Below are 17,699 nucleotides of genomic sequence, written 5' to 3'. Positions count from 1 at the left end.
TTAGCGTCCAACGTATTAAAAGAACAAATCTAATTTGTGCCAGACCCGGGATCGATCCCGTACCCACGGCAACAGAATCTGGTGTTCTAACAATTACACCACCAAGAGGAAGTGACGTGTTATTAAATTTAAATAAGTTATTATAGTTATATAATTAGCCATATCCTAGAGCTTGAAATTCTTTCAAATCTTGTAGCATAAAAGATTTTTTTGATGGACCCAAATAACTTTCTCGTGATAGAATTGTTTTAACTGGGAAGATTCATACCTATTTTTCATTTTGGACTACGCTCCAGATCTCACGTCTTGGTATATATTACGCATAATTTATATATTATGAGCATGTTTAGTACCTAATTGCTAACCATCGTAGATCCCAGGAAGTGCTTGAATATATGAAAAGACATGCTTCCGGCTATTCTAATACTCATAATGTTATACTAATAAATTCATATGAAATGGTTAAATAAAGTCATTTCATCGTGTATACAGCGAAATAAAAAAGATTAGATAGATAGGTACTCACAGAAACACAGAGAGAATTTCGTTTTTTATAGATCTAATGACTTTTTATGATTGCATACCGCAAGTTTTATAAATAAAGCTTGAATAAAAAATAAATAATAAAATGTTTCAGTTTGTTGTACAATAGGTTGAATACGTTTGAGTTTATTTTTATTTTTTTTATCAAGACAGGTAGATATTATACTTTCTGCAATACGCCATTCTACCGCAGAATCGTTAAATTTTATCACTTTAGTGGCTATTTTCAGAACCATTTACAGTACCGGATTGTCAGATATTATATCTAGTTAACTATTAATGTAATAAATTATATATTACTACATCAGCTTTAGCAACGGCAATTTGCGTAGGTACAGTGAGTATTAAACGTTTATGAATATTTACTGCATATGGGGTATAAACAGGCACTAACGTATAAATTCAATTAACTATTTCTTTTATTCAACTAATAATTCACAAGATTTAAGAATGTACCATTCTAATTATTGAACATACATAATTTTGAAAAACGCTTTTGAGAAAATATGTTATAACCAACAGAAAAAATCTTTTTGAAAAAAGTAAGACACCCGGCAGGAATCGAACCTGCATCTTTTGGGTTTACGCCCTAGTACGCGCATTATTTCACTATGCTACGAGGTGACATACTAATTACGACAAAATTTAACTATTGGCCTTTTAATACCTGCTCATCAGCGCTCCTCTAAATCGAGCTACTATTTGGCAATCGGTTTTTGTTTATTAAATCAAAGTAGGTACCTACTACTTCAATTAATAACCGACGTCACGGATTTCTCCAATATTATTATGATGTAGCTTACTTGAACTTGCTAATAATTTTTAATATTGGAGAAATACGTGACGTCGGCTACGGACGGACGTTATAAACGCACTAAAAACCATCACATTTAGGGACGTAAGTACTTTGATTTTTAACCTATCATCCACGATAAAATTAAAATAAAAACCATAAATTCCAACTACCAATGTACCTACTTAGTAAAAATATCGATGTTTCCTAGAATCACATCCATTACTTAGCTAAATATAATTATTGCTTAAAATTACAGTGATTACATACCTACATAATATTTTAGTAGTTTTATCTTATTTACAAGTACCTACGTATCGCTTTGAATGCATATGTTAGAGGCACTTTTGGTGTTAGTCGCTGGGATTTTGTTATTATTTTGGGAAATTCTGTATTCTCAATTTGATGGAAAACCGTAAGGTTTTTAAAAATTGTATGACTTGTTTGATCTGTTTTAAGGCCCCTTTTTGAATATGTCGATTAATAAATTGTATCACCTGCGTTAAATAAAATTGCTTTCGAATGTTAAAATCCTATTTTCTATCTTACTCTATTGAAAACGCAGTGACAATATAAAATGATTCGCCTTAAAACAATGTTCACTTAATCTATTTCGTAAGCAATAGTTATTGTTCAAACAGATCTTTGATTATCATAAACACTTAATACTAAGTAGTAATTGTATTAATATTATTAGTTGTGGATATCCATTCATTTATGTACTTTATCCTTGCGAAGTGACTGACATTCATTTCTCGTTAAAAAATCTGTCAAGAAACCTCTTTGGGAGGTTACCAAGATCCACTTCGGATTCACTTTAGTACCCTAGTCCAGTCCATGTCAGGCATGTTCACAAAAATGAGTCGGTAGCTCTGCCTATTGAAGAAGTTTCTTTGCGAGTTCTTTGTTTTTTGTAGTGATCATTTTTTTCCTTTCGATTGTTTAGGTATTCATCATAACATCTTCGAATGCTACTGCGAATCTAGACAGTTTTTTTTTGTGTCTAAGGAACTTTTAACCTACATATTTATACAGTAGAGAAAATGAATTGCATTGTCGACTCTATAAAAATAATATAACGCACCTTTTCATCGGACAATTACTTTTTATTGAAATCACCTATATACTTACTGGAGATTATTTTTTGCTATAAATATTACAAAAATGGTTTTTTACATTTTCAATGACGAATCAAAGACAAATCAAAATGTTTTATTTTTTACATCAATACTTTAAATTACCTAAGAAACATATTTACAAAAAAATACAACGCTGGGCGGAAATCGAACATGCATCTAATGTTTTTCGATTTGAACCATCTACCTACTTATAATACAACTGAAGCCCTTCTCAAATTGAGTTAATATTGGCAATAGGTTTTCGCATGTTCAATAAAGAATGTTACATTCTCAAATCCCGTGAATTCATTGAATATTAAAATAATATGTATTTTATGAGATATTAAGTTTATTTTACTCAAAAATAATTTAGTACTTATATGAAAATATTTTGAAAGAAATCTTTAAAACTAAAATGATAGAGGTACAATTTCTAATTGGAGTATTTTACCGGTTAAGACACTCAATATCAAAACATTTAATTAATCAAACAAAACGTTGATGATTTAAAATTGTTATACACGAAGAAATTTAATTTTCTCATTAAAACCTGTTTTCATTAACACAACAAATTATTCGTCCATGTTCCGCTTCAAGGGTCATTAATTTTAAAAATATTTTTTTTTCAGTTCCAACTCTACTTTGAAGCAACGAAAAAAATGCAAGTCACAATAAACTCGAGTAAACTTAGGATGATTTCGATTGTTGTTTTCATGGTAATTGCAATCAATTCTGCAAATGGCGGAACGGCAATCGAAGACGAGTATATTGCCGAATCACAAAAATCTTGCTTTAAATCGCATGACACTTTATCGTGCTTCAAGTACCGCGCATTGCGATATATGTCAGGAATGGCTGTCGGAGATGCGTGGGTGTTTCAGTCGGATGCGAAGAACGGTGGAAATACGTCTGCCCGCGCTTTCGCGTACGATGACGGCACTAGCATCCTGAAGTTGGTGAAAATTGAAAAGCCGTTCATCGGGCAGGACGGCGAAGAGTTCCTCGCGGAGTCCAGGCAGATGAGCAACGATTCAGAATTTGAAAAATTCGTTAAATTCGGGAAGAGACAGGCGAGAAATTTCTTGACGAGCCACGGCATCAGATTTGGACTTCCAGAAGGAGCTACTGTTGTTACTGAAGATGACCGGTCTATCGATAATGGTAAGATACTATTTTAATACTTTTTAAACAAGTTAATTATTTATTAACTTGTTACATTAAGCATACCCAATATTATGTTATAAAATTTCGACTTCTGGATATTCTGTAATATCTAGACATATACCAATATATAAAAATAAACACACTAGTATAATATTATAGTAGTTAATTAATGTAGATATAATTCCAAATAATTTCTTAACGATCAGAACCTGTGTTGTCCACATAGAAGCATAGGCGGTTTTCTATAAAGCATATGAGGTGGTAGTTTTGTCAGAAAGTATAAACATACTCGTATTTAAACGGGTCGTATTTTCACCACCAGAGTTAAAAAAATCAAATAAAAAATAAAATAATCAAACTGTAAAAAATCTCCACAACCTGCAAATGCTAAGGCCTCAAAATCTGTCAATTCCTTGAGCCCCTACGTACTACACAACTGCCATATTTCAAATTTATAACATTGATTTATTTTAATAAGTGTATGTGTTTTCAACATATTCCATCCACGTTTGATTTTTTTTTCGTAAATAGGACGTTTTACTTTACAATTTTATCTTCTTACAATGTTCGTGTTAATTAAGTTTATATTGTGGTAACTATCCATTGATTAAAAGTATACCTGATAGTTTAAGAAAGTAGCTAACATCAATTTCTTATAATAAAATGTTAATATACCCAAGTGGGCAATATTCACATCCGACTGTAGAGTCAATTAAAAAGAGCATTCATTGATTATAAGTAACTATATAATATGTAAGTATATGAATAGTTCTTTCAAACACCATTTTAAATAAACCATTTCGTCTTCTATTTTAATGTGTAATTTATTATATTACTAGCATAAATTTACTTTTTTCATAGTCTATTAGTAACGCAATGCTTTGGGCAAACTTTTTAGAATACATTTTATCGATCAGGCAGTTATTGTCAATTTTATTATGCACGAGTGGAAGCTTTTTGTTTTGAAACCGCAATGAGAATCAAAATATGTAAATATCACAAAATACGCCTTTGAACAATTGGATCAGTAGGCTTAGGCCTATCATTTTCGCTGTCACACATTTTTACTTCTCACGCATTGTAAAAAAAAAGTCAAATATTTATGTTAATTCAAACGTTGGAAAATAAAATTGAAAAATATACCTATTACAAAAATAGTATATACCAAATAAAGTCATCGTTCTTTCGATCATTCTTGATCAAATCATCAGTCGAATTCACGATAATTAAAATTTGTTATTGATATACAAACTCGTATGTATCTATTTGTAGTTGAACGATAAGGTAAAGCCAACATCTCATAAAAAAATACATACTAGTAAGCTACTGATCATGACTAAGTGCATAATACAATCTCAAATATTTTATCTTTGTATAATTATTTATATATATGTATGGACCTAATTGGTTGAGCTAGTGGCTAATATTCATTTCTTTTATTAAGAAAATTCTATTAATACAACCTCCAATCTGTGGGGCTCACATTATGATCCTCTTAGGATCGAACATGGTGACATAATGTAATGTAAATTTATATTATTGCAAATTAATTTCTCATTTGTAATGTCATTACTTAGAGTTGAACAATAAATCAATTTAAGAATGTATAGTTTCGAGTCTTTGCCATTCGGGAATATGTCAACATTTTCATTTGAAAATCACTCTACGCGTTATGGTATATATTATACATTATAGGATTTTATTTTAGCTGTGAAGTACAACTCGAGTGCTTAAAGTCAGACAACGTTATCTACAAAAAAGTGTTTTTTTTTTTTTTTTGAGATAACGTTATTTTACATTTACGGCTACATGATAATGAAACAACGTTATGTCAATCTTTTCTAATTTCTTATTAAATCGTCAGTAAAGTTTAACGCTCACTACATAAGTTACCCTTGTTTCCATATTTTTTTAAAAACTATCCCTATAAATTTTAACATCATCATAAGCAAGATAAATGTACAATACACAATAAATTATAAAATATTAACATTAGGTTTTAAATAAACATTTCCCTTGTTGAGTTACGAGAATCTAAAATAACGATTTTTGGCTCTCCTGTAAAGTTGCACTTTTGTAGATAGTGTTGTTTGACACTAAGCCCTCGAACTATGATGTATGTAAATTGCATGAAGTAGCTTTCTCTAGTGCAAAATATGCCTAATGATAAAATATAATGCAAGCAACAATACAATTCATGATGAAAGTGTAACAAAATCATTACCTATGATACAAATCATCATAGTAATGCATTTCGATCGATTTCCGCTCGATTGAACTTAACCCGAGATGTTGTTCTATATCTAATGGACTTATAATAACTTAATGTTTCTGAAAACCACAACATTCTCTACAAGAAACATTACCCGTGTTGGTTTCATGCATCACTGGACATTGGCCAGATAATCCTTTGAGAATCAGCATGGTTTTCTGTTCATTTATGATCTATTTCAGTAGGGCATGTAATACGGTTAGGTACTACTATATTTCTTATCATAACACTCATTGTTTATAATAATAACATAAATTTACCTATGAATATTATCATAAATTAATTTTATTCGGTGTTGCCACAATAAACCCAGTCCTAAATAATAATTGCAGCAATATGTTGTATGAATAGATATTTTATATACGAGTACCTAAGGTAATTTTTTTAATTGTACTTACTGATTAAATTGCATAATTGGGTGGACCAAAAGAAATGTATCATATTATAGTGTACCTACAGAATAATATAAACTATTTTATGGAGGCTATACAGCGGATTCACTTAAATGTTGAAAATGTAATTTTTTACAACTCATGTCAGTAGGTATTTATGTTAACTTAATTTTCGATTGGAACATTATTTGCTATTATTTGATGGTACTACATAAAAATAATCAAATTAAAAAATTTAAGATAATACATCTGTGCAAAAGTTAAAAATATTCTGATAGTATTTAGATATTAGTTAAGATATTTCACACTCACAAGGGTCGAGCGGTAACGTGTCGGCTTATAATGTATTGGGTCTCGTGTTAGAATTCCTGGTTTGACAGATTTCATATTGTTTAGACGTTTAGAGTCAGAGTATGGACCCGACAGGTTAAACGAGTCTATATATATATAACAATATTATAACTTCCACTCTGTGGAGGCCCATAATAATTATGAGCCTCGTAGGATCGAATTTTGGTAATGTAAGATATTTTCGCAAAAAAAAACTAGTGAAAAACAATGAGTGAAAAAACAGTGACAGTTTAAAATGTGGCAAGATATCTGACAGCCAAATTTGGAAGTTAAACACCACGATACAAAAAAATACAAAATAAGCTACCAAACGTTTTCGTGATACTAAAATGTAATTAAGAATATCGCTTGTATTAGATTTTTCAAAATTGCTGAGGATTTTAATTAAAATTCACAATGCAATAATATATCTCGATGAAACAAAAGCGACGCCCTCAATAATTTACAACTTCAGCCGTGTAACTAGTAATGGATGTGCAGTAGTGAGCTTTTTCTTACGCGTACACGTGAGATACCTATTAAAGCTCATTACCTTCAACACAATTATTTTAATATCACATCACATCACATCACACTGCAAACGCGTTTCCAATATGACATGAGTCATAATAATATGCTCCAACACATAATATACAGTCAAAGGTAAAATATCATATTATGGAACTATTCTATAATTATTGTGAGAATTTAGTGAAAAAAATAATAAAACATATAACGGTAGAAAGTCAAATTCTTCTGGCAGTATAGGCGAAGGTGTTGGTATCATTACCACTATTTTAAAGTAATTTTGTCGTGGCCGCAATGTCTGAAGAATCTGTCCTGCCTCTACGTTTTTAGATAATCACAAATATAATATTTCCTTTTACAAACATTTATTATTGTACAATAATTCGAAATACGAATACTTAATAAAAAAGAATGTTCTAGAACCGTTTCTATAAATTATTTTTTATTAGCAAAAATAAATGTTTCTATTGGTTAGAATTTAACTCAATTTAAGTTAAGGAATAATCCAGATTTTATATTCCACTATATATTACAACAATAAAAAGTAGAGGTAACTGACATTCTAAGTAATACACTCATAGTCTACTCAGTGGGTCTATTCTATACTTACCGACCGCTAAAGTGATAAAGTGATAAATATTATCAAACTTACGTTAGGTTTGTATCAAAGTATTAGCACTTATTGTAACAATTACAATAAGTTCTTTGTAATTGTTGCAATAAGTGCTATATTTTAACAGCACCTCTCTTGGGTGTGATACAATTTAGAGCGAAATAGACAGTTTTGACTGTTTAGACGGCTAACTTATTGTAACAATTATAATCCTCAATACAAATAATATGTAATAAATACTATCACTTTATTACTTTAGCGGTCGATAGTCACCTTGTGTATAGAATAGACCCGCAGAAGGTGTTTAACAAACTCATTTATTATAATCGATGTTTCGGTGTTTTGCCTTACTAAGTGATTGATATATAGGTACAATAAATTAATTTATGAATAACAACAATAAAAATGTTTAATTAAAAATCTAAATTTGAGAGATTGAGAAATAAGCATGATTATGTCGATTGAATATGCATGTATTTAAGAAAATACACTTATTAAATGTAATATCTTTACCTATATTATTTTCACAATCAAAGTGTAATTTATCTAAATCTACAATTATTGTATCACGCGATCCAATAAATTGTAGAAATTCCAGGTTATACTGGTATGACATAAATTTTATTGCTTTTGGTTTTCTATAAGCTGCATAATCCGTGTCATGAAAGCTTAAGTCTGAAAAAGAACACCAGTAATTTACTCTCAAGTAAATAATAGGTACACACACAACTCTCGCATTCACATAAGCAACAAAAAAAAACTATCAAATATAGGCTAAGCATTTTGAGATTAGCCTGAAAAGAAATTTATATTTCTAGAGAATATTCATTTTATATTTATCATTAATTTCTTTTTGTTGAAATGGATAGTTTTTTTGCACTGTGTATTCATTTGGAATTTTAGAAAAAGAATCACGACAGTATACTTTTTTAATATGACAGATAGGCGTGTTTGATTTTCGAGTCCAGCGTAGAAAATACAGTGACAGAATTGTTTTATTTTAAATTAAGATACCTACGCACTTAGCATGACTGTAAAAAATTAGACACTTACTTACATATTTAATTTTTTTATAGTATATTTATTGACAGAAGGGATTTCTTGTAAAACGATAAGTAACGAAAGTTTTAGTTTTTATTTATAACTTTGTCAATAATAAACCTACCATCCGATATTTCTTTTTATCATATTTTTAATATTATTCTTCTCACTTTGGTGGTTTATAAAATTTAGAAATTATTACATAAAATACAGTAGGTATTATTATTGTTTCGTTTGTAATGATCGTAATGAAAAACTACCAAAAATAATCTACTAAGTAAAAGCTCTTCTTAGTTATTAGTTTTTAGTACATAATAATAATTACTTTGGTACATACTATCTTAAAATTAATTATAATTTTATTTACGTACTTTTTACCCATCATATAGCAAGGGCTCTAGTATGCTTACGACCTGTGGCTCATGGGTTCGAAAGCCTCTGGTTGGTTCAAATTATAAAATTACTTTTCTCATTAATAAATATAGAATTTAATATGATGAAGGAAAGGTAAAATTTTTGATTTGACATAATTGAATCACAGATTGAAAAAACATTAATATGTACAGTAGATACTGTAGGTTAATAAATATCACTAACAAAATATTTTTTTATTTCAGTGTATAAAATCCAAAATAAATAAATATTCGAGCAATTAACATTACACTGTAAACCCAATTCAAATTGTGAACATAAATTTAATGACGTCAAAACGAGGAACTCTCTTGCTGATCTATAGGTTTGCTTGTAAATTCAAACGATTTCTAGATTAAATTTGATCTTGATAGAAAACAGATGATTGAATCCAGATTCACAAAAGTGTCTTATCTATCTCATTTCTGTGAAGATTAATTCTAATGCCCTGGCCTAGCCTGTAACCATATTCAATATCATCCAGAAAAACTTTGATGTCTTTCCACAGGTAGTAGAAGCGTGATAAAACTTGTCTTCGTGATAAGCAACGGACTTCTCCACGGTAGTTACATAGTATATATTTTCCCAATTTGTTGCATCTCCTGAAATGCCAAGTCACACCCCCTGGTACATTAGGTTGGGAACAACGGTATATAGAGACTATATTAAAATTAATTCTTATCCAATTGCTAGTATGCTTTACCAGTCAGTTAATAAAGTTGTCTTGATTGGCACACATTGTATTTATAAATAGATCACAAGTGTTAATATTCGTAATAATGTTGAGCCAGTTCCAAAAAATATCACTTTTATATTATAAGAATGTTTTTAATAATTGTATTCAAGTAGAGTAGGCATTCACTTTCATTCTTAATTATTTCATGACTTAAAATTAAAATTAAAATTCTTATAGGCTGTCTTTTCTGTTAGAAAATCACGCAGAAAAAGAATATCATTATTTTCATTAGTGTCTATAATAATAAACTAGAATTATTCTTATGATTAAAAAAAGCTAAAAATCGCCCAACGCGTCTGGGTCTAGTTAAATAATATTTTTTCTCGTCGAAATATTAGGTAGGTATTTGAAGCGTGGACGGCAGGTGAACTAGATTTTTTTACCTAGCGATTACTATAAATAATTGCAGTCAAAAGCCGTGTCTAAACGACTGTACAAATTTGATGTTTTTTAATCAATAACGATAGCCATAGCAAAATGTTTTGAACCATAGACATGATTATATAAAAAATAGATGAATAGCGATCGAAAATGAATCGATTTAAATTTAAAAAAAAAATTATTTGAATATTTGCATTTTTTGAATATACAATAACAATATCATTATAATATTAAAAAAAATTATTTATTTACCTTGTCAATACAGCAAGATTTATTTATAGTATTTTTTCAAACTTTTTGCGAAATGTTTGACAAGGCATGTCGAATACCAGAAATATTTTTTTAAATATTTACTTATACAGTATCCATTTATTATACCTACATATCAGAGCGTTGATGCGGAGCTTGGAGCTGGAGCGTGGAGTAGTGGAGTAATGGGTGTTTGTCTGGAGCACGGATTATTTTTACTGCTGTAGATTTTCTATTTTCTGTTTAATTATATTTGATAAATGGCAAATGATAAAAATTCACCGCAATCCTAGTTTATAAAATCTTATGTAATTATACATTTTCACAGTTCCAACTTTAAAAAATTTTTTGAAGTCGATGAACGAAACAAATGAAAATAACGTTTTTGACATTTGTATTACGTATACTATTAATACGGTTCCTTGAAATTATGGGGAACATTATTCAAATCATGAAAAATATTTAAGTATTTGAATATTTTAGAAGATATTCTGGCCATTTGGATGATTTAATTAATTATTATTAATTGCGGAAATAATAACTTTATAGATGCAAAACATTTTTATTAGCAGTGGTAAAAATTGATGACGAGATTTAGTACCTACCAAATTTATAAGATAATTTTACATGCAGGGCGTTACTAAATAATTATAGATGACGTCATTATAAAATTTCTAATTATTAACAACAATTTAGTTAGGTAGTTTCTTATCTACGTGGTTGGGTTTTCCATTCAGTTTACTATGATAATAAAGATGTGTGATATTTTAAACTTTTTTTCAAAGAAATCTCTTTTTTAATTTTTGAACATTGGTCATTTTGCTTAAACGTTTTACTTGTAACATGTAGTGGAGTCAGATAAATATTTTGATGATGATGGAATGGAGCGGTGAAAAATAATTGGTATACTCAAATTCTCTGGTACAAATCAATGTTAATATTATTATTTTGTAGTTTCGGTACGTTAATTTTTGAAACTACTGACAATATAATCTTTACCGTGCTCTCTTTTTTAACATAAATACGTCTTGTGGTTTTGATAATATTATTTTATCCAGATGATTTGTATCTAGTAATATTATGAGTAATGACTACATAATAGGGAATCAATTATTCTTGAAATCCTTGTACATAAAAAATCATAAGAGCGGACTTCACTCAATCGCAGTTAAAAACAATATTGTTCCTCTGTCCTTTGTACAGTATTGATCACCTAATTTTCGGACTAAGTATTTGCAGAAATATAGTATGCATATAATTCCTACTAACATATTTTTTATTTGTTTTTTATTAACTGAATGCATTTTTCTTCCACACAGAGGTTGTCGAATCATCTCGGAAAAATGACGGAAGGGGAAAGAAGAAGAAGCTCGCCATGCTGGTACCACTTCTGTCCCTCTTGTCACTCTTAAAAATCAAGTTGCTCCTCGTGCCGACCCTTCTAACCGTCCTCTTCATCAAAAAGATTTTAGTTCTAGCAGCCTTGTTCCTCCCGACTATTCTGTCAACGCTGAAGATCTGCAAAGCTCACCAGCAACACAGCCATCATAACCAATGGGCGGGAGCAGAACAGAGTGCTGAATATAGCAGTGGGTATGGAGGAGGAGGTTATTCCGGATATCCTGGTGCTGCCAGTCCAGGATACTCGAAGGACTGGGCAGCTAGCAGAGCATACAGTGCGTACAGGCCAGCCTTTGAAGCTAAACAGATGAAGGGTTCAGACTATTTACCGAGTGGTCCAAACATAATCTATCCAGCTACCGCTAACAGCCAAACGTAGATCGTATAAATATATATGTTTTATCACATTCTTCTTCGACGTTTCTCACATAGATCATGAATAGTTCTTCGATTAATGATGTAATTCAGTTTTGTGAATAGGTGACAGGATATTGCAGGTGTAATGCCTAAAAATATCAATATTAAAATATATATACAAGGAAATAACAAAAAATGATAAGATGATTGTAAAATATTATAAACTGGACACGCGTGGACAACGTTTTGTATAAAATACTATTTCAGATTAATTACCCATTGATAACGATGATTTCTCTGACAGATGCCTCAAGGTCCCAGGAAAATTCTAAATGTAAATATATTTTTTTTATTAATGAGACCTGAAAAGAATTAATCACATAAATATATCAGATCAAATAAATCAGATAAAAAATGTCAATAATGTGATCTCACAATTTAATGTTGAATGAATGAGCTCATCTTTCTACTATTGATAGGAGTTATTATCTTATTTTTATTCTCATGACTATGTATTTAATTGCTAAGTATTTTCAAAAACCATCATCATAATAGATTATGAAAATGTTTGAATTTATCGTCATTATATGAAATTAAAGTACCTAGATTCAGTAGATTTCCTCCCCATTTACTTATGAGTAAAATACATACAACCGTTTAAACATTAGAATGTTATTTGTACATTAATGAATCTCATAAATTTGATTGATTTAAGTTTTTCCTCTGTAGTTATGTACTTTTATAACTATGTTTAATTTTTTAATCTTATCTTTCTTTGTTATTATGTACCTACTTACGTACTTTAGAACCTACTTTTTACTGTAGCCATTTAACATAATTTATTTGTATTTAATACCCAATAATATTAAATATTTATTTATTTATGAAAATACGATAAAAGTATCTTAAAATAAGGAAGTATTCAACAAATTATGTTTAATAAATTATTATTATTCAAGTATCAAAATAATGTGTTTCATTGATGTATGTTCCTTTGATAAGATGATGAGATGGTAAACATGGAAAAAATCAATTAGTAGAGTTGAAAATTTGGTTGGCAAAGAAATATCACAAAAAACTGTCCCTAAAGCCTAGCTGCCCTAGCTAATCACTCCGTGAACACGAATATCATTACCGCTTTCCCTCCACGGATTGTTTAAAACAATATTTTTTGGACAACAAAAAATATTTTCTTCATTATTTGAAAGCACTGATAGTATTGTATTGTTTATAGATGTTTTCATCATAAACCAGACAGAGAACCAGAGAACATTCCTATCGGCATGTGACATGCTATAAAAAGTTGACTACTTACAGAACACCTAATTTTTTTTTTAAGATTCCGGGTTAAGTTCCAATTTAAAAAAAAAAATAGATACTTACGTACCTATATACTAAATATTCCTTTTCTAGCTCTTGTGTCTACGTAACTCCATCGATGTTTTAGCATTTTTGGAAAGTAGGTACCAGCAGCGAAGAGTTGAGGTAGGCTGTTAAAATCCGATATAAATAGTGCACATTAAACTTTGTTAGTCATATGATGTGTTTGTTTTTTTTGAACTAATACTAGAATTTACATTTGGTATTAGTTAGTTTTTAAAAATCCATTAAATCCTGCCTAAACAAAACCATTAAGTATAGTTTTGGTCTTAGACTATAGATAGGTTTTGGTATATTTTGGGCGACACGACAAAATTGTGCACATTTTTTCATTCATACTTTGTTTTCGTTGGATTAAGAATATTACACATATTGATAGTTCATTTTTTTTAATTCACCAGCCTTGCATAAACCAAACTACGAGGGTGGGTCAATAAGTCCTTAGAAAAGCCGACAGGTGGCGCGACTAGTACTGTAAGCGGTTTGTTTTCATGCAGCGGCACTACCGATTCAGTATGCTGCGAAGTTTCAATCAGATTGGTCGGGTTGTTGTGTGTTTTTCGTACATTTAAAAAAAAAAAGCTTGTGGAAAATGGAAAAATGGAAAATGGAGAAAATTGAGTTTAGAGCTGTTATTAAACATTTTAATATAAAAGGGTTAACAGCAAACGAAATAAAAAATGAGTTGGATTTAGTTCACGGCATATCTGCTCCTTCACTTGCAACTATTTATAACTGGTTAAATGAATTTAAACGTGGTCGTACATCAACAAAGGATGAACCACGCTCAGGACGTCCTGTAGAGGTGACTACACCAGAAATGATCAATAAAATCCACGATATGGTGTTAAGTGACCGAAGATTAAAGTTGAGTGAGATAATTGAGGTTACAGGGATCTCAAAAGGTAGCGTCATTTCTATTTTACATGACAAATCGGGCATGAAAAATATTTCTTCAAGATGGGTGCCGCGTTTGCTCACAGTCGACAATAAACGCAATAGGGTGGTGGCCTCTAAAGCCCTGTTGTCGCTCATGCAACGCAATCCGGATGATTTTTTTCGACGCTTTGTGACTGTAGATGAAACATGGATACACCACTATACTCCCGAGACGAAAGAACAGTCAAAGCAGTGGATTGCGAAGGCAAACCATGTCCAAAGAAGGCGAAAACCGTAAAATCAGCTGGTAAGGTTATGGCTACTGTATTTTGGGATGCACGTGAAATTATTTTCGTTGACTATTTGGAAAAAGGAAAAACAATAACAGGGGATTATTATGCATCTTTATTGGACCAGCTAAAAAACAAAATTGAAGAAAAACGGCCTCATTTAAACAGGAAAAAAATCCTCTTTCATCAGGACAATGCCCGTGTTCACACATATTTACGATCAATGGCTAAAATTGAAGAATTGAAGTTCGAATTGGTCGACCACCCACCGTATTCGCCAGATTTAGCCCCCAGTGACTTTTTCCTTTTCCCAAACTTAAAAAAATGGCTAAGTGGACAACGTTTTTTTTCAAATGAAGAAGTCATCGATCGGACAAATGCTTATTTTGAGGACCTTCGCATAATAGAAAAAAGTAACACAACAATAAAAATAATAATATCCTAACCCCCCCACATTCGAAGGGGTCCAGTTCAAGGATATCGGTCCCAAATCCGATGTCAAAATAATTAAGGGGTTCTTATGGTTTGGTTTCGATTCCATTTCTAGCTGGTGTGCAAAAACACGTCGAAAAAAAAATGTGAGACCATAGACTATAGATACATGAGACGAAATCTAAACCTGTGACCTACAAGCCATAAAAAGGGATACTTCACCATCCAAAGATAAATGGAATAATATTTTACTTTTTAAATTAAAATAAATCGAATGTTTCTTGAAAATAAAAATGTATACTTACAGCTTTAAATCCTTTTTATTTATTTCGAATAGATCTTTGGTTATTAAAATATTACATTGCAATATTATTAAAAATAATATGTAATAATAACATGAATTTATTTGTTGATTGAACGCTCATTTTATAAGATTTTTTTAAAATTGTAAGTTTTATAATATATAAGTAATATTTTTTAAATTTTATTTAAATTTATTTTTTAATACGTCGTCTTGATTATTTTATCAGCAAAATATATTCAATTTCAGGTTTCGTATTCTGTTGATTTTGAAGAGTATTGCGAAGTTGAGGTGTAAACTAAATAACCACATGGGGGCGGCACAAATAACCCGCTCTTTATTTTGAAAGGTTGCGTAATGAATATATTTTTTTTTATCAAATTTATATTTTACTTATTTCGCACTATGTACCTGTTTTTACGTACGTCGATAAGTAATTTTGTTAAGGAATTGGTCTGCCTACTAAAGACACCTGGTGGAAAAATATAAAGTTGTTCTCATCCTACGCCTACACATTTCATTACAAGCAATTTATTGCTAAATTGTGTTATAAGTAACTGAACAAACGCCAAGAATAGTTTTGCCAGATTTCGATAATTTAATTAATTATTCAACGGCTTTTGGTGGTATTTTAAAGAATATAAAAAAAAGTATCACATTCTTAGTAAAGTTAAGTCTATCGCAAATTCATACATTGATGACACTATATTATTAGCACATCTGTACACCGGATTGCATGTACTTTAAAAATAAGAGGGTAAATATTTCTCTTTGTTTTCTTTCGAATAAAATTGGTCATGTCGTCACATAATATTATTATATTATTATTTGTTTAATTAAATAAAACACAATTTATAGTACTTATTACACTTTTTTAATTAAATTTTGGACCGGTTTCGTCCTCCTTAAGGGGGAGACGCATGCCAGCAGAGAACCTAGCGGAAATATACGAAGCTTGCAATTTGAGATTTTTTTTTGATAATTTACAATTTCAACTGTATTATTTAATAAAAATGCATCCGAAAACATTAAAAAGATTTTTTATTTTTTTTAAACTTAAAGATAAACTTACAATTGTAAAAAAATGTAATAAAATGTGAATTCGTTGCAGGGTCTAATCTTATTATTGCATCATATTTTATGGTCATAAGTATCATTAAAATTTAGTTTATTAAGTTTTAGATTTTATGTGGTGTAGATTTTTGAGTAATTCATCGTTTTAATATTTTTATATATATTTTAAAAAACATCGATATTTATAAAAATATAAATGTGTATAACTTGAAATCCTTTTTATTTATATCAACTCGAGCTTTAATATTGTGACCATGCTTAAAATAAAATTTGATATAAATAAAAAGGATTTCAAGTTATACACATTTATATTTTTTTTAAATCGATGTTTTTTAAAATACATATAAAAATATTAAAACGATGAATTAGTCAAAAATCTACACCACATAAAATCTAAAACTTAATAAACTAAATTTTAATAATAAGTATGGCCATAAAATATAATGTAATAATAAGATTTGACCCTGCAACGAATTCACATTTTATTACATTTTTTTAACATTGCCAGTTTATCTTTAAATTAAAAAAAAATAAAAAATCTTTTTAGTGTTTTCAGATACATATTTATTAATTACTACAGTTGAAATTGTAAAATATCAAAAAAAATCTCAAATTGCAAGCTTCGTATTTTTCCGTTAGGTGCCTCTTTTCGCCTCTGATAGTATAAGCATCCCCCTTAAAGGGACATTATCCTTTGTTTAGGGCAGGGGTCGGCAAACTCTTCGACCAAAAGAGCCAAATATGAGTATCACAACGCTTAAATTTTTTTTCAAGACCCATACATATATTTTTATAAATATGATTTATTTCAGTGAATGTTATTGTTTATTTATCAAGTGTAAGTTTTTTTATTGTTGACATTATAGATATAATTTTTACAGAAAATGAGTTGTATACAATTTTCATGCATTCCTTAAAACTAATGTGAACAATGACCTTCCTTGCATTTCTTTGGAGAGTGTCTGGTATGTATGGCTTCTCTAAATGCTATTTATATTGTTCATCGTAGTATCT

The 17,699-nt window shown here is 29.9% G+C and overlaps 1 protein-coding gene across 1 annotated transcript; it reads left to right on the top strand.

Annotated features, from left to right (window-relative positions):
* Window positions 1-3,167: 3,167 nt before the first annotated feature.
* On the top strand, window positions 3,168-12,351 carry Osi1 (Osiris 1). Its single transcript, XM_085954926.1, has 2 exons — window positions 3,168-3,615; window positions 11,891-12,351. The coding sequence occupies exons 1-2, from the start codon at window positions 3,168-3,170 to the stop codon at window positions 12,349-12,351; spliced, it is 909 nt and encodes a 302-aa protein (XP_085811052.1).
* Window positions 12,352-17,699: the final 5,348 nt, after the last annotated feature.

This window comes from Rhyacophila brunnea, unplaced genomic scaffold, assembly GCF_057557595.1.
Source record: "Rhyacophila brunnea isolate RB1 unplaced genomic scaffold, BYU_Rbru_1.0 scaffold_4, whole genome shotgun sequence".
Taxonomy (NCBI): domain Eukaryota; kingdom Metazoa; phylum Arthropoda; class Insecta; order Trichoptera; family Rhyacophilidae; genus Rhyacophila; species Rhyacophila brunnea.
Note: the sequence above shows the minus strand (reverse complement) of the source record. Positions and strands in the feature narration are given on the sequence as shown.

Excerpts from the sequence above, each read along its gene's own strand:
- Osi1 (XM_085954926.1), top strand. The coding sequence starts at position 3,168 with ATGGTAATTGCAATCAATTCTGCAAATGGCGGAACGGCAATCGAAGAC. Across the intron at positions 3,616-11,890 it reads TGACCGGTCTATCGATAATG|AGGTTGTCGAATCATCTCGG; the intron begins GTAAGATACTAT and ends TCTTCCACACAG.